The sequence below is a fragment of the Candoia aspera genome, chromosome 13 (assembly GCF_035149785.1).
Source record: "Candoia aspera isolate rCanAsp1 chromosome 13, rCanAsp1.hap2, whole genome shotgun sequence".
NCBI classification, from domain to species: Eukaryota; Metazoa; Chordata; class Lepidosauria; order Squamata; family Boidae; genus Candoia; species Candoia aspera.
The window spans coordinates 16,800,969-16,827,354 of NC_086165.1; the positions used below are offsets into that span (position 1 = coordinate 16,800,969).

General features: G+C 41.8%; 1 protein-coding gene and 1 pseudogene across 1 annotated transcript; both read right to left on the bottom strand.

Annotated features, from left to right (window-relative positions):
• Positions 1–429: 429 nt before the first annotated feature.
• On the bottom strand, positions 430–24,505 carry SPG21 (SPG21 abhydrolase domain containing, maspardin). The gene is made up of 9 exons (XM_063314054.1): positions 24,385–24,505; positions 17,661–17,752; positions 9,017–9,178; positions 6,557–6,637; positions 5,247–5,392; positions 3,525–3,633; positions 3,154–3,261; positions 2,212–2,352; positions 430–783 (listed from the first exon to the last, which is right to left on the bottom strand). Exons 2-9 carry the CDS (start codon positions 17,721–17,723, stop codon positions 661–663), a joined length of 933 nt encoding a protein of 310 aa, XP_063170124.1. The 5' UTR covers positions 17,724–17,752; positions 24,385–24,505; the 3' UTR covers positions 430–660.
• Positions 14,351–14,436, bottom strand: LOC134505044 (U6 spliceosomal RNA; annotated as a pseudogene).
• Positions 24,506–26,386: the final 1,881 nt, after the last annotated feature.

Below are 26,386 nucleotides of genomic sequence, written 5' to 3' on the forward strand. Positions count from 1 at the left end.
AACCTTGAAGATGAAGCAGAGCTGTTATCTTGCATACTCTTAATAGTAAAGAAGTCTTCCCACCCCCAGTTAAAATTTTATTCAAAACAAAGTTAGATAGCATAGCAAGTTAATTTTACAAAACAAAAAAAAACAAACCAACCCTTTGATTTCAAGTCATTAAGCAGTAACAGTATATAAAGAAAAGTAACAGCAACATTGACACTTCCAACGTAGTTTAAAACTAAATATTCAAATTATAAATGAGCTTTAGACATCCATAATTTGTTCATAGTAACCCCTCTCTGCATGGAGATATATATATAGATATATAGATATATATTAAAAAGATTATTCTCTGTACGAGCACAATAATGAAGGCTTTGGTACCAAAAGTTTGTCTCTGACAGTTGTGTTTGTTTGTTTGTTTTTTAAACGAGTCTTCCAAAGTTGCATCCTTAACCTTTATTATCCAAATTTAGCTTTGAAACAGCAATGGGAGCAAATGCCCGTAGTCCTATTTCATTTAATGAAACCTGTCCAGCTGCGTTTCAGGACACAGTTCTAGCCGGTTTAGTGGGAAAAGAGGAGGACACAAGAAGGTCAGGTGTAACTGGAAGGGGAGTCTGCCAAGAAGGAAAGAGGCAAGGCCCTCCAGGTGAAAGAACTGCCAGTCAGTAATTATGATGGCGGTTGTTCGTCGCCGGGTTGAAGATTAGCTTTCTGGACTTCTAGTTCTTCTGCACTGATCATAGAAGGGTCAATCGCAGCGTATCTGGTCCCGTGGAACTGAAGCAAGTGTATCTGTAGGGCAGGTTGACAGAAGTAGAACCTATTCATCCTTCTTTTCTCGAAACCATAAAACATTAACAAAAGGAAGCACGGGTAGTCCTCACTTAGCGACCATTCATTTAACGATGATGCGAAGTTACAACGGCCTTGGGAAAAGTGCTTTATGGCCTGTACTCACACTTGTGATCGTTGCAGACCATCACACCACCCCCGTGGTTACACGACTGCAATTTGGGCACTTGGTAGCGGGCTCGCATTTACGACCAGCCGCAGTGTCCTGCGGTCACGTGATTGCGATTTGCGGCCATTTTTTGCTGGTTTCCGGCAAAAAATGTCCCTTGGGGAAGCTGGATTCGCTTAACGACTGTGGTGATTTGCTTAATGACCTGTGATTTGCTTAACGACCATTGTAAAAATGGGTCCAGCCATGTGCTGACTCACTTAACAACTGCACCGCTTACCAACCAATTTTCCATTCCCTATTGTGGTCGTTAAGTGAGGACTACCTGTATGACTTCACGCTTGTTCAGCTATAGTTTCTCACATGCTTCAAGAAACATACTCCAGTACGAATTCTGAAGCGTAATTAGCACTGAGGAAGTGAGAGAAAGTTACCTATATACGTAGCCTACATATATAGGATATGAGTAGAAATTAACACAAACCAATCTAATTCAGAAGTCGTATGCTAAAATTTGGTTTGTTGACTTTGGCCCTTTCAGGGCAACCTTTTGTGCAAACAAAGCACATAGACTCGAAGAAGCTGCATGCAAAAAGCACGCTGGCTTCCACACAGATGTCTTACCAAAACATTTGCAAACGGACTAACGGAACAGGATGGAACATAGTATTTCTAAAAAAAAAAACCCAATATAGATCTTTAGAAACCACAAGAGGCAGATCTGCTGCTTTCCAAAAAGCTCATTCAGCTTCCCAGTTGCAGAAGAAGAGGCACATTCTGTTAACTCTTTATTAGGGTCAGGGGGAGGGAGAGAAGCTAGTTTTGCTACCTCTTAATTTTAGTTTTAACTGCTATGCCTTAATTTAACAATTCAGTTCTAACCAGTTTAGTAGTAAAGAAGAAAAAGGACCATCGAACCACAGTGAGCCCAGTTTAGTTCAATGACACAATTCTAACCAGTTTAGTAATTTAAAAAAGATGAATCAATTGGAAAGAAGGGAAGACAACCACAGTTAGCATTTCTAGGCATTTTTTCCTCCTTCATTCAGTATGTTTACCTCCACACGGGTGTCTGAGAGTGTGCTGCTTTTTTTTTTTTACTGCACTCTTCAACTAAAAGAATCCTCAGATTGCTTCTACGAGAAAAGCCCAGTGCAGCAAGGACACAATACTCATCAAATACGGGGCTTGCCTGAAGTTTTCTTTCCCTCTGACTCCACGTTCACCATCAGGGAGGAAAATGAACCAGCAGGACTTACTTGGATATAAAGGTTTACTTCAGCACTTCTGCAGAGATATGGGAAGTTGCCTCCTGTTTTAAGATGAGCTCTCCTGGCACTGGGGTACAGCTTGTACATCTCTTCCTTGGCTTCCGTTGACAAAGCGCTCTGATCAAACACCTAAGCATCAGAACAAGCATCGGCATGAGCTCTGCCACCCCAAACAGCCAACCCCGGGGTCTCTCCCTTCCAGAAGGCCCCATATGTGCAGGAAACGATGCTGGTGACCACCACAGCTAGGTCCTCCTGGGCTGGTGATTTCCCACAAATAAACACTCAGCCAAACCCAGCTGCAACACATCCTCATCAGCTAGGAATATACCCTGTGCTAAGTTTTTATGGACCAAACCACAATTGGCTGGGTTTTCAGTGTTGTCTGAAAAAAAACGGGGGAGAGGAAGGAGTATTTGGAGAATTATTCTCCCCTGAGCCTCCTGTGAAACAGAGTCTGACTGGGTGTCTTCTATTCAGTCTGAAAATGCTTGACTGCTAGGTTTCCAAGGCAATAACAGGCTCTTTTGCTCTTCATCATCATTAGGAATACAGGCAAGGGATCACGATATGGCTCACCCTTGGATGCAGCATGTATCCACCATCAGACTTTGCAAAATGTTCCAAACCTTTTGAGGGGTAGGGACAAGTCCCTTGAGACCTATCTCAAGATTCAGAAAAGGGTGCTGCATCTCACACCGGGGGGGGGGGGGGACTATGAGCCAAAGGTCTCCCCACTTCACTTTGCACATGGGCTGGCTTCACACATCACACCAAGCCACGGTTTACTGCATAAATGGAGCCAAAACCAAAGGATCCAAATCATGGCTTTGCCCCATGTCTAACCAGCCACACTTTCCCTCTCAGGAGAATGTGTTTCTTCTTTGGTCAACCCACCTCAGCCCAGACACTAAGCCCAAGTTTGCTTACGTCCATGATGGTGACGGGAACATCTCGGATCTTATGAGGTTCAACGTAGGAATTCTGGCAATTGAGAGTGAGTCTTGAAGCCAGCTCACTCTGACCCAAACTTTCCAGCTTTCAGAAATTAAAACAAAACACAAAAAAACCCGCATCAATTTGGATTTGAAATCTGGCGGCCCAGAAATACCCAAATGCATGAACTATTTTCATTCTTCAGCTGAAAAGGCCTCTCGCTGCTACCTACTGACAATCTTAATACACGCACACCACTGAACAGACAAAGGAACAAAGAGGAAAGACAAAAACACCCAGTATTTGCTATTCCATCAGAACACAACCAAGCAAACAGAATCCGCTTGACTGTTATGGATCTTTACCCTATCCACCATGAAATCAATTCCGTCAGCCATTTCAGGATCTACAGGACCAGATGCAAAATTCCCAAGTACAATTTTCTTCAACATAAAAGCAGGCAACAACCAAAAGCTGGAAAGAGAAAGGAATATAAAGGTAAGTTCGGACTCCAGGTTCAGGAGAAGCCCTGCATTGTCAAGTTAAGCATAAAAAGATGTCTTTGCATTCAGCACACATCTCTTTATAGTGTTCCTTTCACAATGTTAGTAAGGCTGATCTGTCTCCCAAAGGCACAAAGATGACTTTTGCATTATCTTATCCATTATTATATACAAACACATCATCCATAGAAGGTTGCTAGAGCTGGGGCTAGATTTTGTCATTTCAAAGGTTAATGACTATGTAATGTTGAACATTACCACTGGGCAACAAAGCTTTTTACCCCGTACCTTGTATTCTAATTTTAATTTCTTTTACTCTTTTCCTTTTGAGTTGAACATGCATAGTCTTATGGTGGTGACTGTGTGTAACTCAAGGCTGGCATGTTGTATGGCTGGACTTTTAGGTCCATAGCTGGTTTTAGGTCCAGCAGGGTAATTAAATGTCTTCAACCCCCAAACCCAGGTGGGAGAAAAACAATTTATTGATTATTTATTCTGCAAATTTATATGGCCACCCATCTTAAACAGATCACTCTGGGTGGCTAACAAAGCACTGAAACCAAAATATTCAGATAAATCAGTAAAAACAACAAGATGCCCAGTAAAAATAATCAAATCCTTGATAAATGCAGAGGAAAAGTATAAACTGGGGTGCTACTGACATCCTAGCCTTAATGCCTGAGGGAAGAGCCAACTTTTCAAGTCCTGAAAGGCCAATGAGGTCAGCTTTTGTAACAGTGCAACAGTCTTATAGTCTTCTGAGCTGAATAAATGGAAATAGAAACCCTTTATGTTTGTGGGCACACTACAGCCTCTTGGAATCAAAGCTTAGAATTGTTAAACCCAACTGCCTTGGCTGACACAACCATGCTACAGGGTGGTGGGCAACCACCAGCCTGCCTGAATCCACTGTCCTGGCCTTTTTGTGGCTCCTGGGACCAGCTGGAACTTAATTGCTGCAATTGAAAGTACAGCTACTTTTGATTTTGAAAGGGAAAACAAAAACTGTGCCATTAAGCCCTCAAATAGTATGTATGTATGTATGTATGTATGTATGTATGTATGTATGTATGTATCTCTCTCTCTCTCTCTCTCTCTCCAAGCTCCACAAGACCAAATTGGAAAGTCCAGGCCTCCAAAAAGCATGGATGTGGCCTGCAGAATATATCCCCTGCCCGACCACATGGCCTTCAACTCTCCCAAAGAACAGAAGTCACCCCAAAATCCGCTTTTGTGAGTTGCAGAAAATGTTCTATTAAAAGACAAGGAATATGGATTCAACAGTTATTCTGAGGTTCTGTGTTTAAAACACACGCACACCCCAGAAATGTCCCGTGAAGGCAGGGATGGACCAGCATGCAGAATGCTTCAAACTCAAAACCCCTTGGAAGGAGGGGAACAGCGTCCATGTCCTGCTAGTAAGGTCAGAACAAGCTTGGCAGATCTTAGCTTCAACCCATCTTCCCCACTTCCACCAAGCGTCTCATGTCGCCTAGTTCCAAACCTCACAGATGTATTTACAATTATCTAACTTTGGGGTTGTTGTTTTTAAAAAAGGCACCGATTTATTTACTGGCATCTCACCTATTTGCTGTCCACGTCTGATTGAAAATCGAGGTATCGCTGAAAGAGTTGCACAGAATCAAAGACTGGATGCGGGGGGATTTGTGGGTGTACTCGGCAAATTTCTGAGCAAGGAACCCCCCCAAGGAAGCACCAAAAAGGTGAACCTAATATTAAAACAATGAAAGAAGAACACCCTTGATGTTTTTCTTTTTATCAAACGCATTTGATAAATTCCAACCATTTGCAAGTTAGGCCTGTTTCCACTGACTGGCAGATCAAAAGGCAAACAAAAAACATTTGCAGCAAACTACATAGGGAAAGTTCACAGCAGATGAAAGGTTCAGGCAATGGACTTTCCAACTTCTCTCTCATTTTCATTCAGTAGACTCTGCCATCTCGTGTAGGGTTCCCCCCCTCCCCTGAAATGCATCATTCCAGTTAAAAACATTTCTTCCCATTCCATTCATATTTTCTGAGGTTTTATCACTTCTAATCAAACAGAACTGTCCTCCCAGATATAAAACATCTGCTTGGTGGAAATATATTCATTTGACTAGTAAACCCACCCTGGATCTTATAGAAACAGCATTTTAAGTTGATATGCGCTTTTTAAAAATAAACCATTTATGCAAGCGTCAGTGCAGAAAGTATTATAAACCATTACGCAAAATGTCAGGGGCAGGCAGAATGTTTTGAATCCAACCATCTTAAATCTAAAAGCCCATTTCAAATGCAAAGCAGGCCACTGCAATATTTGGGGAATGTCTGCACTCAAAACAGCTGTTTCAAGTGAGGAATGCTCCATTTTCAGCTGGGAGCACTACTAACATACAAAGAGAGCCTGTTTTGTGCTCCAGCAGAGCCATAAAAATTTAATACATTTTGCAAACCCATACAAAAAAAGCATCTTTGATCTCAGGTCTGTTACAAGAGAGAACTAGTTCTACTTAGAAGTCAGAACAAGTATTCCAAGATGTTCCCCTCTCTTCAAACAGCCTATATCCTGAGCAAGAAGGCAGCCAACTTTTAAAGTTTTCTGGAGAATAGTTAAAGCCTGGATTTCCAGAAGGGGATTAAACAGCTAGAGGAAGAAACAGCACCACTTTTCTTCACAATCGTTTACATGTTTATTGCTTCTGATTATATTCTTCTTGGTAGTGTGTTTGACTTTGCCCATCACCTAGGAAGGGGGCAGTATAGAAACCTTACAAATAAATAAATAATCTGCTAGTGACTAAATAGTGACTAAAGAGGTTGTCTTTTGGTTGGTCCAATGAACTTTAATAAACTCTAGGCTTTTTACCTAACATTTTATTGTAAGCACTAACTTTATCCAGTTGTAGGTGATCTAATAGCTTTCGGAATCCATCGCAGAATTCAAAGATCTCCCAATAAACCGGATACTGCAACTAAAGTGGTAAGAAAAACAGATTAGTAACACGGAAAAAATGCAGTGCACCATTACAGAAATTTAATTCCCTGCAACTTGGAGCACTTTCAGCTGGTAAACTAGAAGCAGAGGCATATTTGCAGCCTAACTGGGGAAATCCTGTTTTGTACAAGGCTGCAGCACACTCTAAATCCTCACGGATCCTGTGGTTCTTGGGCTGCTTTCTGACCGTATTTAGATGTTGCTGATGTGGGTTTTCTCACTGATCTTTCTTATTCTTATTCAAAACTACCTCAAGTTCTTAAAACGGGTGATCTACAGATAATTTCAAAATAAGAAAGTAAGTAAATAAACCACAATTCCACAAGTACACCCAGTACAGGTAGTTCTCACTTAACAACCACAATCGGGACCGGAATTTTGGTTCCTAAGCAAAGCGGTCATTAAGAGAATCCGACCTGATTTTATGACCTTTTTGCAGCGGTTAAGCAAATCACTGCGGGCATTAAGCGAACTGCACGGCCATTAAGCAAATCGCAGAGTTCCCCATTGATTTTGCTTGCCAGAAGCCAGCCGAGGAGGTCGGAAATGGTGATCATGTGAGCACAGGACGCTACGATGGTCATAAATCAATCCGGTTGCCAAGCACCCAAACCATGATCAACATGACCATGGAGATGCTGTGACAGTTATATGTGTGAGGACTGGTTGTAAGTTGTCTTTCAGCATTGTCGTAAGTCCAAACCGTCACTAAATGCATGGTTGTTAAGCAAGGACTACCTGTATCCTTTTTGTGACCTTCAAAATCCCCCCACAGTGTGGGGGCTAAAAATTCAAGCTTTTTCTTCTTTGCATAGAGGTTTCAAAGAGACAAAATAGGTGCCTTAATCTTTGCCAATGCTTAAAGCACCAATTATACCCCTTAAATCCTTTGAACCCTGCTCCAAGTCAGGCCCTAGCTCATGTTATTTTTGGAGTGCAGACCTCAACGCACAACATAAATCCAGATGTGTCCTCTAAGGTAACTCAGGTTGAGTAACTTTTATATAGAAATCTCAGCCTATTCCCAAAACAGAAAACTTGAATGCAACTTCCAGCCAAATCTTAAAACCATTTCAGGGTTTAAGCATTTAGCAACCAATGGATCAAAATGCAGACAATTAAAGGCAGCAGGAATAATCTGAAAAAGACTAAAAGCAACACTATAGAATTCCCTTATTCACTCCATTCACTTCTTTCAGAACAATTTCATTGCAAGAATTGCCAGGAATGTATTCACATTCTATTTTGTGAGCATCACAGAGACCCTTTCGTTGTTGCCCACAGCAGTTGCCCCTCCATCCCATCACTTAAATTCCACATCAGAAAGTGGGAACTTACAGATCAGTCTGCTTTCAATATTATCTACCAATAAAAAGGCAGATCGCCAACATTACTGCCCAAACGTTTAACCTTTGGCTTTTAGGAAAATCTGGACGCTTCAGCTATGTGAGAGATCATAACCTCTACAAATTCATAATCTGAATTCTCAGAAATGATCTGGAAAAAAAAATCTGGAGCTGTGGAGGGAATCAGCCTAGGGAAAGTGGGTTAGGTATTACAGTTTGCTCCGCCTCTGTGTTAAAAGCAACCTGAGAGCTCTTTTAGCAAGCCAGCCCATAACAGTGCAGCATGTTGTGTGAACCTGTCAACTAGTCATTCCTGAGATAAGAATTTTAATCCAAAATTGTGCCAGGGCAGTTGTGACTCCAGCTACTTTTCCTCTGTTCCAGTGTTTCTCAACCTTGGGAACTTTAAGAAGTGTGGGCATCAACTCCCAGAATTCTCCAGCCAACATGGCTGGCTGGAGAATTCTGGGCATTGGAGTCCACACTTCTTAAAGTTCCCAAGGTGGAGAAACACTGCTCTGTTAATCACGTTATCTGAACTCAGTCAACTGTGAGGTGGCAGCATTGCCCTACCCAGATATTGGTCAGAAGAGAAGAGTAGCTTAAAATGCCAGGCACTCCACCACCATGGGATGACACTCACTGCCACAACTATACTACTGAGGCTTGGTGGCCAAAGAATACGCCTCTCAAACTCAGATTCCTGCAGTACTCAAGCCACACTCGTCCCTGGCAAATAAGGAAGGGGCCAGGAATATAACGAAGCTTTACCAGTACTCTCCAGGCACATGGGCTCACAGGATACCAGGCAGGACTGGAGCAAGCCAACAGGAATTCAAAATGGTGGCCACTGACTGACCCAGTTACTGGGTGCTGCCAGATAGAAGAATAAGGATCTCTGGCTGAGGTAATGTCTGACAGATTTGGTGTACTGCATGACCTCAAGCCACTGCACCTGCCTCGAAAGCAAGTTCAAGAACCAGAACACAGGATTGTCTGAAGACACTCACAGCAATGACTCTATAACCCCATCCAGATAGGGCGAGAATCTGCTGAAAGAACACATCTGCCGTTCCGCTGACTGGTGGGAGAAATATAAGGGGGCACCGGATATTCCTGGGTCCTGCATCGTAGAGGGACCAAATCTTACTGTCGTCATCATCTACAATGATCTGCAAAATAAAAATCAGAGATGACAAAGTGATTGTTCCTTAGCTAACATTACTCTTGACAAGTACAAATGAAGACCTGAAGTCACTTTTAACAGCATCCATTAAGTGGTCCTTGATCCTAGCTTATTTTGCCTACTTCTCTCTCAGAAACAGAGTTGTTATAATCATAGTTATCATTATTATCACATCAAAAAGAAAAAAAAATCCCACTGGTGTGCGAAAAATAAGGAGGAGCTTGACAGCACCTTTCCCAACTAACACATTTTATTAAAAGGCATAAGCTTTTGTGAGCTGATGCCTGTTCAGAACATTTAATAGGAAAAGAGGCCACCAGACTCCTGATAGACTAACATGGCTCTCCTAAAAGAAACGGTAGGTTGTAAAAGAATTATTTTGGATCACTTTAGATCCAACCCTACAACTTGGAGTGGTTCCAAAAGAAAATCCACTGTAATTGTACATTGAGACTATTCTGACAACATGGGAGATATTGCTGGGGAGAGGTACATGACTAAGTTGTGACCTACCATGTCCTGGAAACTTTCTCACGTATGGCCACACTCTGACAAAATTCAACTGGTGCCAGTACATTCACAGCTCATTAGTTACCAAAGCCGCCCTCGCAAAAAGGGGATTTCATAGTGCCATGTGGTAGGGCACATTTACTTGAGTATCTCCATTCTATTTCTCTTAAAATAAATTGAGCCACATTTTGCCCTCAAAGACTGCCAACATGCGCTAACCAATGTTTCCTGAGTGTCTTCTGGATGTGCTGGGCCACTCTTCCCAGTTGGTATGGTCAAGCGTATGGAATGTAGTTGAATAAAACCCAAAGGGACAAGGCTGGGAAAGATGGTGCTCCTACATGGCAGGAATTAAAGAAGCTCCATTCAGATCCCATCTGCACTGCTTTATTTTGCAAGTAATAAAAGAACCTTAATTAAATTCCTCCCACTTGCCCCCAGTGAAAATTAGACTAAATAAAACTTGTCTGCTTTGGTTATCATGTTCTTAGTGAATCTAAAACAACTCTTCCATTTTAAAATTGAATTATTTAGGGAAAAGGCTGGTCTTCTTTCTCAGATAAAGACAATCAAGGCAGTTTACAGTTGTCACTGCTGCCTAACCACTTACCTGGAGGGAGCAGCAAAGTTGTGAAATAAAGATCAACTGCTTTTTTATTTGAAACCACAACTCTGCCCACTCAAGTCACAGAACCTGCCAATCCTAAGAACAATCTACAGTCTAGACAGTATCTCATTATCTTATAAGGTTCTGTAGTACAAGGCATGGAATATTAAATCATTATGATTTGCAATGTGCTTTTCAGATCGGTTTGCAACTGTGTTTTAAGAATTTACTTCCTTGCACCCAGCCACAATGACTTATCAGTTTCCTCCATCCTGCATTGTTTTTTATATCCAAGTACTCTGTTTTTCTGAAATGGTTACAAGTCATCAAAAACTTAATGTACCAAATGCAAGCTATGCATCTGCCCACTATTTGGAACGGGTGATAATCACATGAACATCAAATGGTTCCACTTTGAAAGAGAAGATATTGAGAGAAGAAACCAGCAGGCTCGAAATAGCCAGGACACAACTTTTTTTCAGCTGCCCAGCTGTTGTCCCTGGCAAATCATAAGTCTGAAGACATGTGAAGGTTTTGCTCTTCAGGGGAGATCAGAAATAGCCCACTTCCCTCTCACTGAACAAGGAAGTCACAAGCTCACTGTACATTGTTCTGAACCTCAAACCGTTTCAGCAGGAAAGCAACCAGGAAGTTAATTTTCATCCTCAGTAGCAATTCTACATGTGTCTACTCATAACAATTCAAAAACATATATTGCCAATTGAGTTGGCGTAGTACTGCAGCCCAATTTACATTTTTCACATTTTGGCCTTTTGTTCTGAACATACTTCTGAAGATTAAAAGAAGAAGTCGCTTATACCAGTTGTGTTCTGACTGAATTGCAAAGTTCAGACCTTGAGGGTCTCCAGCGGGTGGAGAATGGCATGGCCCAAAATGCCAAATGCAAGAAAACTTTTGTCGGCCTTTGTCGAAAACTTTCTTTGTCAGCAAGACCATATGCAAAACCATCACCTGGCAAGTTCAAAACAGTAAATGAACAAATAAATGAACAAAGGACCGAAGCATCTCTGAGACATGCTACCTTCATCCCAAAAGTACAACTCAATGGCACAGAAAGAAAAACTTTTCAGTAATTTAGTTTCTTCATACTATGTTACTAAGATAACTTGTAAAACAAACAAACAAAGTGGGTGCATAAAACTTATTTAGGGCTATTTAAACCAAAAGGACTGTCAAAATGACCAGTGTGATTTACTCAAGCTAAATTAAAGCCCTACAAACTGAGGCAAGGATAATATAAGTTCGCAGGAGCTGCCAAGAGAGATGTGGGGGTAAATAACAAAGCAACTTGCCTTTGCCAAGCAATGAAGAAAGAAACTCAAAATAAAACTAATATCACAATGTATTTACCGAAGATATGTGACTTGAATATACAGATGGAATACTATTTGCAACTGAGGGCAAGGAGTCTCAGGAAAGACATTGTACAAATGGCGAAGGGCAATCAAAACGGTCCTGTGGAACTCCATTGTAAGGGTTATGGCTTTTAAAGCTGTTCAGCTTGAAAAAAACCCTTAGTGGCTAGATACGAGTTAACAACCAAGTAATGTGAGCAAAGAAATGGTCAGCCTTGGGAGGCAGTCCAGACAAGAAGCACATCCAGAAGTACTAGCAGTATCTTTATTGTAAGGTTACATTTACAGAATCTTGCAAGACTGGAAGTATTTTCCCCCTCCTCTCCTTTTACTCTCTGGAAAACTAGGGAGGGTCCCTTCTGAGATGTTTCCCATGCCCCCATTCCTTCTGCAGGCTCATCTGCCTCTTACCTGACTGTTGCCTAGTCTATAGCTCTTCCTCCTGTCTCCCAAGGTCATTCCCACATACCATTACAGATATTCCTCCTCTCTGTTTCTAATAGAGAAACTAAGAATCAACCAATGATGCTGAACAGACAAACATTTAAATCTCCTCAAGCAGTTAGAATACCAAAGGCATTCCTGAAACATATAGCAGTGGCAAGATTAGTCCATATTCACAAAGGACCATGTTTTCATAGTTAGGTTCACACCAAGTTCAGGGAAGGAGGATTGGCAGAACCCACCCATTGTATACTTGGTAGCTTATCGTGTTGCACATATTTAGCCAACTATGGCTCAGCAAACAATATCTCTAAAAAACTGGTGTTAATATGATGTGTGCATCCAGACAACAGGTTCTAGGCATGGTGGCCATCTACTTTTCCTTCAGTTTCCAAAGCAACAGGTCACTAAATGCCATACAAGCAAGAAAATGACATGGTCAGGAATTGTGAGCTTCTTCAAGGGACCTGGTTACCCAGTAAAAGAACCAAATGCTGGACAGCAAATATTTGTTTAACTGGCTGAACTAAATCAGATGCTCCTTCCATAGTTAGGTTACTGCTAAGTACAAATCATAAACCCTGGTTTGCTCATCTTTGAACAACAGTTATTAGCCAAGAACAAACAAAGGAGGGTGCAAACACAGACTGATTATATGAACACCACATGGCCACAGGGGTTTACCCTTCACTTTGGATCTGTTCCCTGAGATACTGTCAGCTGAGAAATATAAAGCCGCCTTGAGCTTTTATAAAGGCGGGATAGAAAATAAATAAAATAAAATAAAATAAAGAGAATAAAGAGAATTGTGACTATTTCTCAGGCAGGATATACAAGTAAGTGTCAAAGCTTCTGGAAACCAAAAAAAAAAAAATGCAGATGTTCAGACATCAGGCTAAATGAGCATGGAATACTTAAGACTTTTTTGGTGTAATATGCTGAAGTCCAGTATTTCATTAACTTTTTTATTATTATGCCAAAATATTAGCTATTCATTGTTTCTCGGGGAAACCTGGGAATGTCCTTATCTTGCTCGATGCAAGAGAAATTAAAATATCCAGACAGGTGACTGCTTGAACACATCCAGCAAAATAGAACCCAACAGCTCGCTGCATTGTTGAACTACTTCTATAGTTCAGATATTTTTCCTAAAATTCAATGAAATGTTCCCTGCAGCTTTACCTGCTCTAGTGTGGAAAGGAGGATTTGGAAGTTTACTTAAACAAGTACTGCAGTACCCTAAAAACTTAACAGATGTTTTAAATTTCCATGGATTACTTCTTTTCTTATTTATTTTTAAAAATTTACTTATATTTATTGAGGATGATTACTTCTCCGTCAGATGCATACAGGGTCACACCAAGGTACAAGGTGCTGTTTTTACCTGAAAGTAAATAATCAACTTTTTAAGGTTCATTTGCATTTCCTTAATACAATGTGGCAATAGAGACCAATGAGGTTGTCCTGTCTAATCTTCCTTTTGTGTGGGGATTATCTTAAAAACAGGGTCACCTTCCTTTTCGGTAAATACAAGACTCAACCCAGCACATTGCATGTTTCTATTGTCCAGGACATTTGATAAATATAGGTCACTAAGATACTACAACAGTGGCTGGAAAAATTGAGCAGCATTTTCAGGGTCACCATGACCCCAACTATCTTCCTAGGGTTTTAAAAAAATGACAGACAACTAGTATCCTTAATGCACCTAGTATCCAGGAGCTATTCCAAATTAGCAGGTGCAACTATGCTAGGACTTCAGTTCCCAGAATTCCGAGCCAACATGGGCCTTTGCTGAGAATCCTGGGAGCTGTGGTCCTCACACATCTCAAGGACGTCAGGCTCAGAAAGGTTATTACAATCTTCTGAAAGTTGTAAGGGCAGTCCTTACCATTTAGACAACATAATAACAGACTAAATATCCGTGGCTGCTAGAGGAAGATTTTCTGTTAATAAAAGTTCTGCAGAAACATCAGGAAGAGTATTCTCTTCCTCCACCTTCATCTTTGAATGCCTTAGCTGACATTTGGAAAACAGACCACCTCACAGATCCTTGGAGATGGATAACAGCACTTGATGGAGCATGTGAAAAATCACATGGCGGAAGAAACAGTCAGCCAGTTCAAACCTTAGGCTGCCTCTCCACTGTCCCGGGAAAGGATGAACAGGCCCACGTGCCAGAAACCCAACAGCTAAGTGCCTGACCCCTGCCTTCATGCTGAAAAAAGTTTGCGTGTCATCCTTGCGCAGGGCCCCGCTAATCTTCTCTGCATCATTCCAATTTTAGTATATGTGCTGCCGAAGCAAGCAGTTTTATGGTATCGTATTTTATATTTTATATCTTATAGTGGCTGATGCCCAACTTCCTGATATGATCATTTGACTAATCAATAAAGTCATTCATTCATGCTGAAAAAAAATCTGTGCTTATCGACAGGATCAATAAGTAGACACCCTGAACAAAGACGCTGATATCATTTTGAAAAACAAACACACTGGCGGGGGGGGGGCATTTGTCCACATACATGCAATTATTTTAGCTCTATATGCATATCTCCCTGCAACGCCCCCAAATGCCTTTTGTGGCCACCGAAGATTAGAGTGCAACTGCACTCTAACTTTCCACTTCCTGCTACTGGAGGCCAGAAGCAGACAGAAAGTGTATTATGAGCTAAAAAGAAATTCCCCCTGCCCCATGACACAAAAAACAGATGAAAATGAAATCCTTGCTTGAACCACCTGCATGAGGCTGTTCCACCAACTCAGCATCATCACCCCATAGATAGGGGGCTCTTGCCACCCAGCCACCAAAAACCAGCTTCTCTGATGCAGACCTACAGGCGGCTTTTGTGGGTCTCTTTGAAGCACGCAAGTGTTCTTATCAACATCCACCCCAGGAGTGAGATCCCAGCTTACCCCATCCTATGAAACGAGCCATTTGTCATCTGGTGAAACTCAGAAGCTGAACTTCTGGTGTGTTCATAAAGCATCAGGTTCACGTTTTGGTGGACCTGCAGAAGCAAGGAAAGGCTACCCCATGCCCCACACGTTACTCGTTCACAACATTTTTGGAAGTAAGACTTCTGCGCAGCCACAGAATGTGTACTGTTGACTCGCAGACAATTCTGGATAGCCTCAACTGCTCCTGAATTTAGCTAACCAATCTGTGAAGGATCACATAGTCACCACTTTTCAAAGGCTGCCTGCCAGGTCTAAATTCTAGAGACCGAGACATCGTTTTCTATCATTCTCTCTCTCAATTCCCATATGGGGTTTCTTCAATACATCACAGAAGTGGTAACCAGAAGGTCATGAGCCTGGGAAAACCACACAGGAAACTCAAAACGCAAAACACTGGAGGTCCAATGCCCTAGAAATCCTGAAAGCAAAGGGCATTTGTTGTTGTCTTTTCTACAGACACCCAGTTAACTAACTTTTTATAGTCAATCAATACTACAGTTGTTGCCAAAACCAACCCACAGCTGCAGACTTTACTGTGACTCTCCAGCTGTAATGGGAATTTCCAGCATAAGCCTGCCCAACTGAGCAACATTAAATGGAGACTAGAGGGTTAAAAATAAGGATTACAAAATCATTATCCAAACTAGAAGATGAGCCAAGTAAAGCCAACACTTAGGTCCTTAAAGAAAAGTGCTGTGGGATTTTAAGGATTCTTTGTAACTGGATGGACAAAAATACACCGAGTACGTTTTAAATAAAAATCAAAAGATAGTGGTACTGGGTTAAAAAAAAAAAGGTGTAATTCTCTTCTTGAAAGAAAACAGCTCAAGTTTAGTTGGGGGATTTGGGACATGAGACGCAAGAGAAAGAATACTTTCCCCATTTTAAATTCGAGCAGATCATGAACTTGTCTGTTTTCTCCCCTTCTTTTCCCACCCATATTAAATATTTTTAGTGCAGGTCTGAAGGAGCAGCCCAGTGCTCAGATAGAACAGAAAGTGACTGGGAGGGATTGGCACCACTTGCCAGGACAAGGTAGCCTTAGAACAGAAATACAAAAATGTCAACGCATTTGTCAACTTTTCTTATAAGGGTAGGATTGGTTTTCAAAGAAAACAAAGTCTCCATGTTAACTGCCAGGTGATGTCCTCCACTGAATCCTGAATTTAAAGAAGAGGCAAGCATTGGTTCTGAAACCAATCTTCTCAAAGCCCTTCATCGCTTGGGCTACTCATGGGGCTTCTCTCCCCAGTGGTATCTACCCGTCCTGTTAGGTCCCGGAGGAGAGGCATGCTCCAGGTCCTGTCCGCAAGAGTGCCATCTGGCAGGACCCAGGAAGAGGGCCTTTCCTGCCATGGCACCGGCCCTTTGGAACATCATCCCCGTTCCCCCGGATCGACTTGCCCCACCCCTGCTGGCCTTTTGCAAGGCATTAAAAACTTGGCTCTGCCATCAAGTCTGGGGCTTTGATAGCACGGATGAGCCTGTTTCTTGGTTTTTTCAATTGTGGGATGGTGAGATTGTTCTTGGCTGCTATTTTATGTTACTTGTGTCTTAATTATTGGTTGTGTTTTTACTCTGTTTTTATTTTGTTTTAATTGTTAGCAGCCCAGAGTCATTTATAGAAGATGGGCGGCCATGTAAACGTATTAAATAAATACCCAGATCTGTCCTTTGCTCAGCTCCGCTACTGATATTGCAAGAAACAGCCTTCTTCCAGAAACCGTATTCTTTCCTTCCCATCATCAGCATCCGGCATCATTCTGCTCCACCCAGCCACCATATCAAGGTCAGCACAACTGAACCACGGCTGAGTCACAGCGTGGCAGCAATCTGGCTCCAGCGTGGCTGCTGAGAGACAGCCTATTCACTAGAATGAACCATTTGACCCGATTTTTAAGGAAGCATGCTTAAGCAGTTGGCCACAGGCTTTTAAGGGGTTCTGATCTTTCAGTTACTTGCACTGTTGCAATTCAGGCTGAAGAGCCACTGAAAGAGGAGGAAGTCCAAGGCTTGTTCCAAGGAGAGGGGGAAGTTCAATTCACTCCACCAAAAGATTGAACAGTAAAAGCTGCTGTGCAGTTTACTCCTCTTTCATGCATGGCCAGGGGCCTTTACATGGGACAAGCTCAAGCATGTCTCTGTAAGTGTGGGCTCTAACATGTGAGTTCCAACAAACATTATCCACGTGGATCAGCTGATATTAGATTGCAGAAGACTCTTAAGTTCCTATCATGCCTTTTAGTTTTTCTAGACTAGGAAAATACTTAAGTGTTATGCAAGCTTCTAAATGGCATGTTCTCCTGAAAGCCAGCCGTTAAGCAGTTGTGAATTTCCAGCAGCCACTCCACAAGAAATAGGGCGGGCGGAGGAATGTATCCTCCAAGCCACCCTGCAGATTGCAGAAGACTCAGTGCAGACAACCCAGAAAAATCTTGGTTGTCTGAAGGAAATGATATGTGTGTTCAGCTCTAAGGCTATGCTTACTATGCTCGCATTTTGCAGTGTATAAAACAACACTCCCAAACTAAATTGGAGCAGAGAGAGAAATGCTGTAAATCTACACCCACCTTTTTGAGAGGAACAGTACTTCTGAACCAGCTGTAGTCAGGAGAGATTTTAATCTCTCCCATGATGGTGACAAATCCAAGATAAGGAAAACCTGAAATACACAGAGAAAACATTTCAGATGGAGAATGAAAGCATCACAGAAAATACAGAGAAGCAAGGGATTCATTCCTTCAGGGTAAACCTTTCCAATCCTGTCATTCTATTATCCTTGCTTCCCAAAATGTTTTGCTTTAAAAGCAGTGAGAAATGTTCAGAAGGGATGAAGGTGGAAACTAAGTGTGGAGATTTAAAGTGGGAAGCATTCTGATCTATTCTTTAATCCAACAGCATGGAGTTAAAAATCAAAAGCATTTGGGAGCACCTTTTTCAGCTAACAAAATTTACTAAAAGTCATGAGCTTTCATGATGAAAGCGCTGCCTTTTAACCAATTTTGTTAGTTGGGAAAGGTGCTTCCACACTCCTGATTTTTTCCCAACCATTCTGGCTGGGAAATTCTGAGAGTTGAAATCCACGCATCTTAAAAGTTACCAAGGTTGAGGAACACTGCCACAGACCATCATGGCTCTTCTTCTACAGTTTGGAGTGGTAAGACCACCTGCTTTTTTCCCCCCACCATAAAATTAAAGTGGGGCAAGCGTGCATAACAGAAACTGAAGTACTGAATCCCATGATCATATGCCAAGTCTGACTCACACCACTGCAAGCAGAATGGTACAGTGCAAACTTTAAGAAGAAACCAACACTTCAGATGAGCTACAGCATAACAGGAGTTGTGCATCTTATCAGTTTCCAGAAGACCACAGCTGCATGTATAATGGAGTATGTGGTACCTAACTTTCAGGACGTCGCTAAACATTATACATTTAGAAGTGTTTTTACAATTGTCTCTCTTTCATGGCCTTTAGATCACCCCCCAATTCTTCCCTGCCCCCCCCCCACCAAGTAGCTTGGAAAGAAGGTATATTTCATTGCAACTAACTCCCAAGTCTGTTAATCAGCTGGAGAATGTGAATTAAAACACATTTTTGGTATGTTCTGCTCATCTACAGAAAGGATTTACACAAGCTGTTTAAATGCAGAGCTTATGTGGGACCTTAATTCAGTAAGAACAAAATCAACTGAACTTGAATGTCTTTTATTATATTTTATTATAACCAAGACAGAAGTACAGGGTAAAATCTGAAAGTCAGTGACTGAAGGAAATGCCTTACACAGCAGAAGCATTCACCAATCTGCAAAACACAGTAAAAAAGCAACAACCCACAAACCATTGTTTTCTGCATTATAATCAAAGCACAAGTTTAGTTATATAGGTTTTCTCTAGCAGTATGTCCTGAATTCACTAATTTATGAATCTGGATACATACCTTGCAACCTGAGCCATCTGTTGATACTGAAATGGCAGTGACCAAGTTTACACCTCACCATAAGCCGTGATGTAGTTTGCCTGTGATTTTCACTGAGTTGTAGAAATGGTTACATTCCTCTACCTTCTCTCTGTTACATTTTGTCCCATTCTATTCTTGCTACTGTAGCTTTAAGAAGAAAGGCTTCCTCTCGTTTTCCCCTGTTTTATTTATGCCCATCCTGAGTTTTTGGAAACAACAACTTTTTATTTTCTTCCTTCTTGTTCCTCTAATCTTGAATTTCCTTTCCTGTTTTTCCACTGTTATTCCAATCCACGCTCAGGTGGATCTTTCTCCCACTACTCAGAAATTACATTTTTCAGATGGAGCTCAACTAAGATTGACAGTTACCTGATTGGAAACATATGTTTAAAATTCTTCCTGTCTATACTGAAGACATTTCTTAAGAGCCTATATCTCAATACAGGTAGTTTCCACTTAACAACCATTCATTTAGCAACAGATCAGAAAAAACCTACTTATAACCGGTCCTCACATTTAAGACCGTCGCAGCCTTCTGCAATCATGTGATCACCATTTCCAACCTTCCTGGCTGGCTTTCAGCAAGCAAAATCAATGGGGAACCAAGTGATTCTCTTAACAACCATGGGGTTTGCTTACCCATGTGCTTTGCTTAACGACCGCCACAAAAAGGTTGTGAAATCAGGTCAGATTCGCTTAACAACCACATCACTTAGCAACCAAAATTCCAGTCCCTATTGTGGTTGTTAAGTGAGGAACTATCTGTAAGGCTTGTGAACCATGGATCTAGCCCTGTCCTTGACTGCAGCTGATAGCTCAACCCTCTGAACCCTAAAGGATGTCCCCTCTGTCCTTGTTTCTTTTCCTGTTTCCTGTTTGTATTTTTATTGAACATTAAAGTTATAAACAAACCTAAAAAGGTAACAAGAAGAGAAAATAAAAAGTAAAATATAAATGGATTTAGACCTGTCATGCAAGTTATCATTTTCTAGTATAACATAGTTTTAAGTAACTGAATTTATTCTATTGGTTTAACAGTCTAAAAAATCACAATTAAACTCTAAACCAGTGTTTTTCAAACTTGGCAACTTTAAGATGTGTGGACTTCAACTCCCAGAATGCTGGGAGTTGAAGTCCACACATCTTAAAGTTGCCAAGTTTGAGAAACACCGCTTTAAACTAAGAATGAATGTTGAGAACTATGATCAATACAGTATAAATCACCAGTAAAATTACAGTCTATAATAAATTCAATCCATATTAATAAAAAATTGTTTCTGACATACTGTGAAATTAAAATATATACTCATAAGAGTGCATAAGAAATGCAAATTGTGGATGTGATACACATCAATGTATTCAGTTGTATTCTAGGAATGGATTCCAGTTTGAACTGAATTCTGAGTTAGATTTGCATTTAAGATATTAAGCCATTTCAGACATCGAAGCATCTTCCCACACTTAGCCATACTTCTACTGAGGAAATCAAACAAACTTTCCAGTAAAAAGCAGATAATATTGTTGCAGCAGTTAGCACATACAAAGCTAATTCAGTTCACTCTGAAAAGGATAAATGATTTATCCAAAATTCCTTTGTTATTTCTATGGTTTTCTCTCCTTTGAACTGTCTTATTAACTTTAAGCTTACTTATGTTCAAGAAAATGTATTAAAAGCTTATATCAAAATGCTGTATGCAGAAGGATGTACCAAGGGCCGGAGAGAGATGCCAATGTTACCCTTCTGCCTATTCCAGAATTTAAAATAAGTTTTCATTGCCTTTTGCTCTGTCTGCAACTGCTGCTAATTTAACAACAACAGGCAAACCTAACCACCGTGATTTGTAAATTATTATTTTTGTTTAGTACTGTGTGAATCCAATCATGGTGGCTTTTTCAGTAAACCATGATTTAGTACAAGATGTGGACAATGCTAGACAATCTGGGGAAAGGAGCTTATAATTTTACTGAACCATTAAGAATCTCTCAGATGCCACTGTATAGCGAAGTGTACTAAATTAGAGCCAAGAATCCAGAAAATATATTTGAAATATTCAGTACAGTTAATGATTGGGCCTTTCCTTTGATCCCCAAGCTTTGGCCATAAATCCTCAATGATCATCTAAGCATGGAGAAAAGCGCAGTCAGCTGTTTCATTTGGCAGTAAATTATGCAGATTAACATTTGTGAACTAAAGGATTATCTCCAGTTCTCACCAATATAACCCTATTTTCCATCCCTCTATAGAGTTTGCTTATAACCCTAAAGCTACTACATATTTAAAGGGTATTTTGAATTCATTTACCTATATATTCCATATTGAAAAGTATCCAGTAGTCAAGACACATTCCAAATATGTTTAATCACCTATGAATGTCACAGCACCACTAACACAGACATTGTATCTTTTGCACTGATGGACCACAACTCTTTAACAGATGCACAATGTGTTATACTGAGTTAAGCTACACACACACAGTGGAGAGAGAGTAAACAGCAAAATCAAAGAGGAATGAAATACACCAAACAATGTACAACAATACATTTGTTTACATAGCAAATCTCTACTTGGAAGCACGTCTGACAACATATTCTATATACTTCTTCCCACAGAACTGTCTCGCAAAGCCGTTTACAATAAAAATTAAAATGCAATCATAAACACATAAATTAAAATAATGTCTTAAAATAACTCATTCAACAGATGATAGGGATGGAAAAATGAAAGCAACACAGAACTATTTGTTTGAACACACAGGGAAGGCCTGAGTGAGAAGAGAGGTCTTTAACAGGGCATAGAAGTTGCAATAGGAGGTGTTTAAAGGTAAAGGTTTCCCTTGACATGAAGTCCAGTCGTGTTCGACTCTAGGGAGCAGTGCTCATCTCCCTTTCAAAGCCAAAGAGCCGGCGTTTGTCCGTAGACACTTCCGTGGTCATGTGGCCGGCATGACTGAACGGACGCTGTTACCTGCCCGCCGGAGCGGTGCCCATTAATCGACTCACATTGGCATGTTTTCGAACTGCTAGGTTGGCAGGAGCTGGGACTAGCAATGGGAGCTCACCCCATCATGCGGATTCGAAACACCGACCTTCCGATAGGCAAGCTCGGCAGCTCAGCAGTTTTACATTTGCAAAAAAAGGGTTAGTAGTATTGGGGACATCACAGACAAGGCTCTCCAAGGAGCAACCGCAGATGGCTCTCTGTGGTCCTTGACGTGCCCAAGAACTCCCCGCCAATGGTCTGCATCAGGAAGGCAGATCATCATTTATCCTAACCTCAAAGAAGGAGGGGATCAACAAAGTCAAGAAAGCAGCTGTGACTGCATCACACATTAAAAACAGGCAGGGTTTCAATCATGTGGCCAAAGGCCCTTGTCCGTCATAAGCAAAACTCTGAATTTGGCTCGGTAAATAGCTAGCCCAGTTGCCCCAATAAAGGTGCAGCAGACACACAGCAACTCGGCAGCCTTATTCTGCACCAGACAAAACTTGAGATAAAACATGAAGCACATGACAATAATCTCAGTGTGAGGCTACTACTACACATACACCTTCCCTGTCCAAGAAGAAGTACAGTTCTTGGCATTCCAACTGAAACTGATAATTGGGACTTCTGGCTACAAAAGTCCCTTGGGCCTCCAATGATAACAGTAGGCTCCTGTTGAAACACTTCCCTGTTCTTTCTGAAATCCAAGCCCATCAAAACCAAGCAGACTTGCCAGGTATTTAGTCAAAGTTTTAAAGCAGGATTTGAACTTTTATTCACATGCCAAGACAATTACCCAAGATTTATTTAATCAGGCAATACTTTGACTCCTACAGATCCTTTCAGGGTAACTGTAAATAAGTTTCAACATTTATTGTCCCATCAGCAGCATGTCGGGTACTACGTAAACTCAAACCCAGTTTTGTGACATCCTGAAGCCCATCCCACTTATTACAACATAAGTTTTTCTGGACACAGTCCTCTGCTCCAATGCAACTTACAAATCTGAAGTTTTTGAGAGAAGGTGAGGGCAACAGAGCAAGGGAAGGATTAATGAGAGAAGAACCTGTGAAAAACAGCTGAGTTGCAATAGGGATGAAGCCCCAGACATGGTGAAGAAACAGCTGTGGCCCTGTAGTATTTACCGTACTTCTCTATCATTCTATTTTCCCAGAGGAACTCTGAGCAGTATATATGAGAAGAAGAAGAAAAGACTTTAAACAACCGTAATGAAACCAACCATTTTTAAAATAATAAATTGTGGAATGATGGAGTTGGAAATGACCTCTGAAGCCATCAAGTCCAACCCCTGTTCAGTGCAGGAATCCACATAAAAGGATCCCTGACTGATGCCTTTCCAATCTCTGCTTGAACACCTCCAGCGAAGGGCCACTCTCTATTATTTATTTGTTCATTGATGTTATTCAATGTGTACGCTGCCCAACTCCCAACAAAAAAACATGAAAACTATAGAAGAATAAAAGAATAAACAAACAAACAAACCCTTCTCTAGGGTTTCCACCCTCCAATGGCTCTAACAGCGAGGAAGCCTTTCGTAATGTTCAACCAAAAAGGCCTTCCTTTAACCTGAATCCAGATTATTCCACATCCTGCTCTTTGCAACCAGCGACAACAGGTCTCGACAGTAATCATGGTCTGCATGAAATATTCAGGGTAAAACAAGATCAATACAGCCTTGAGATTGAAGCCCCATTTCTCTTGGCAAACTAGCTTTTCCGTTAAGGTGGATCATGCTGTGGTGGTGGGGAAGGAAACAAGAGCGTAATGCATGCTGGTGTCTTAATGCTAAAGCGGGATGTAAATAAACAAGGATAGAAGCCCATCTTCCTCCTCCCTCCTCATCTTCCACCCTCCTTCCTTTCTTTGAGGGCAGCACCCACTTCCAGAGTCCCATCACCTTCCTCCCAGGGGTCCCCCCTCCCATGATCTTGCACAACTTTCACACCAGCAACCTGGCAGAGATTTTTAGGGTGACTGAGGAGACTCCCACCTTGCCTTCATAGAGTAGTTCATGTGATCCTTACAATAGCCCTGCAAGGTAGACCAGGCTGGGAGCACGTGGCCCAGCCTGGTTTCCTAGTGACCCTGGAGGAAAGTCTCTGAACCCAACTGCCCTCACTCCTTCCCCAGGTCAAATGCCACCCCGCACCCCTTTAGCAGTCCCAATCAAGACAGGAAGCCTGGGGACAACAGGACACCCCATCCCACTCTCAGCACTTTCTTTTACCCCAGTCCCATGTATATTTCAGGGTCCTGCCACGGTCCGCTATGAGCAGCGCGAAATTCCTTCCTCAATACGGGAAAGCAACATGCAAAGCCCCGCTGCTTACCAGGCGTGCGTCAGCCCTGCGGAAGGGAGGGAGGGCTACGATAGCCCCCTTCTGCCATCAAAATGGTAGCTTCGTCCCCTCGCTTGGAGAGCCCTAAAGCAACCCGACGCTGCCCAGCCCCGCCTCCCCAGTGGGCGGGGAACGCAGCGGCACGCCAATCTGTGATGTCACTCCGAAAAGGGGAAGGGCTTCTCGGTGGAAGCGGATTTGCTGAGCGAGCTCCGTGACAAAGGAGCCGGAAGCAGAAAGACTGCACGAGCCCCGTCACGTGACGGGGCGGAGATGTGCGCAGGCGCACATCTGTCTCTTTGAACGTGGAAATACAGTGCTCCCCATAGCTTGGAGATAGATCTGTCTATTGCCCCCTTGCTACAAGGAGGTCTTATATTTCTTAGTAATTTTGCCTAATACTGCCTGAATTATCTATTCAGTCCCGCCTGCCGACGTATATAACGCTCAGATATTCAACTGGGACGCCTCCTAGAGGTGTTGAACGACAACTCCCACAATCCCCGGTAAGCATGGGATTGTGGGATTTACAGTCCATTGCATTTGGAGAGCCCTAGGTTGTGCATGTGGAACAGAAGAAGAGATCAAGAAAACCTAACAGAAGAAGAAGAGATCAAGAAAAGGTGGCAAGAATATACAGAAGACCTGTATAGGAAGGATAACAATATCGGGGATAGCTTTGACGGTGTGGTCAGTGAGCTAGAGCCAGACATCCTGAAGAGTGAGGTTGAATGGGCCTTAAGAAGCATTGCTAATAACAAGGCAGCAGGAGACGATGGCATCCCAGCTGAACTGTTCAAAATCTTGCAAGATGATGCTGTCAAGGTAATGCATGCTATATGCCAGCAAATTTGGAAAACACAGGAATGGCCATCAGATTGGAAAAAATCAACTTATATCCCCATACCAAAAAAGGGAAACTCTAAAGAATGTTCAAACTATCGAACAGTGGCACTCATTTCACATGCCAGTAAGGTAATGCTCAAGATCCTGCAAGGTAGACTTCAGCAATTCATGGAGCGAGAATTGCCAGATGTACAAGCTGGGTTTAGAAAAGGCAGAGGAACTAGGGACCAAATTGCCAATATCCGCTGGATAATGGAAAAAGCCAGGGAGTTTCAGAAAAACATCCATTTCTGTTTTATTGACTATTCTAAAGCCTTTGACTGTGGACCATAACAAATTGTGGCAAGTTCTTAGTGGTATGGGGATACCAAGTCATCTTGTCTGCCTCCTGAAGAATCTGTATAATGACCAAGTAGCAACAGTAAGAACAGACCACGGAACAACGGACTGGTTTAAGATTGGGAAAGGAGTACGGCAGGGTTGTATACTCTCACCCTACCTATTCAACTTGTATGCAGAACACATCATGTGACATGCTGGGCTTGAGGAATCCAAGGCTGGAGTTAAAATCGCTGGAAGAAGCATTAACAATCTCAGATATGCAGATGATACCACTTTGATGGCTGAAAGCGAAGAGGAACTGAGGAGCCTTATGATGAAGGTGAAAGAAGAAGGTGCAAAAGCTGGCTTGCAGCTAAACCTCAAAAAACCAAGATTATGGCAACCAGCTTGATTGATAACTGGCAAATAGAGGGAGAAAACGTAGAAGCAGTGAAAGACTTTGTATTTCCAGGTGCAAAGATTACTGCAGATGCTGACTGCAGTCAGGAAATCAGAAGACGCTTAATCCTTGGGAGAAGAGCAATGACCAATCTCAATAAAATAGTTAAGAGCAGAGACATCACACTGACAACAAAGGTCCGCATAGTTAAAGCAATGGTGTTCCCCGTAGTAACATATGGCTGCGAGAGCTGGACCATAAGGAAGGCTGAGAGAAGGAAGATCGATGCTTTTGAACTGTGGTGCTGGAGGAAAATTCTGAGAGTGCCTTGGACTGCAAGAAGATCAAACCAGTCCACACTCCAGGAAATAAAGCCAGACTTCTCACTTGAGGGAATGATATTAAAGGCCAAACTGAAATACTTTG

Coding starts and splice junctions, on each gene's coding strand:
- SPG21 (XM_063314054.1), bottom strand. CDS start 17,723: ATGGGAGAGATTAAAATCTCTCCTGACTACAGCTGGTTCAGAAGTACT. Junction 3,262..3,524: donor TTGATTTCATGGTGGATAGG/GTAAAGATCCAT, acceptor AATTTCTGAAAG/CTGGAAAGTTTGGGTCAGAG. Junction 784..2,211: donor AAGTAAACCTTTATATCCAA/GTAAGTCCTGCT, acceptor CCTGCCCTACAG/ATACACTTGCTTCAGTTCCA.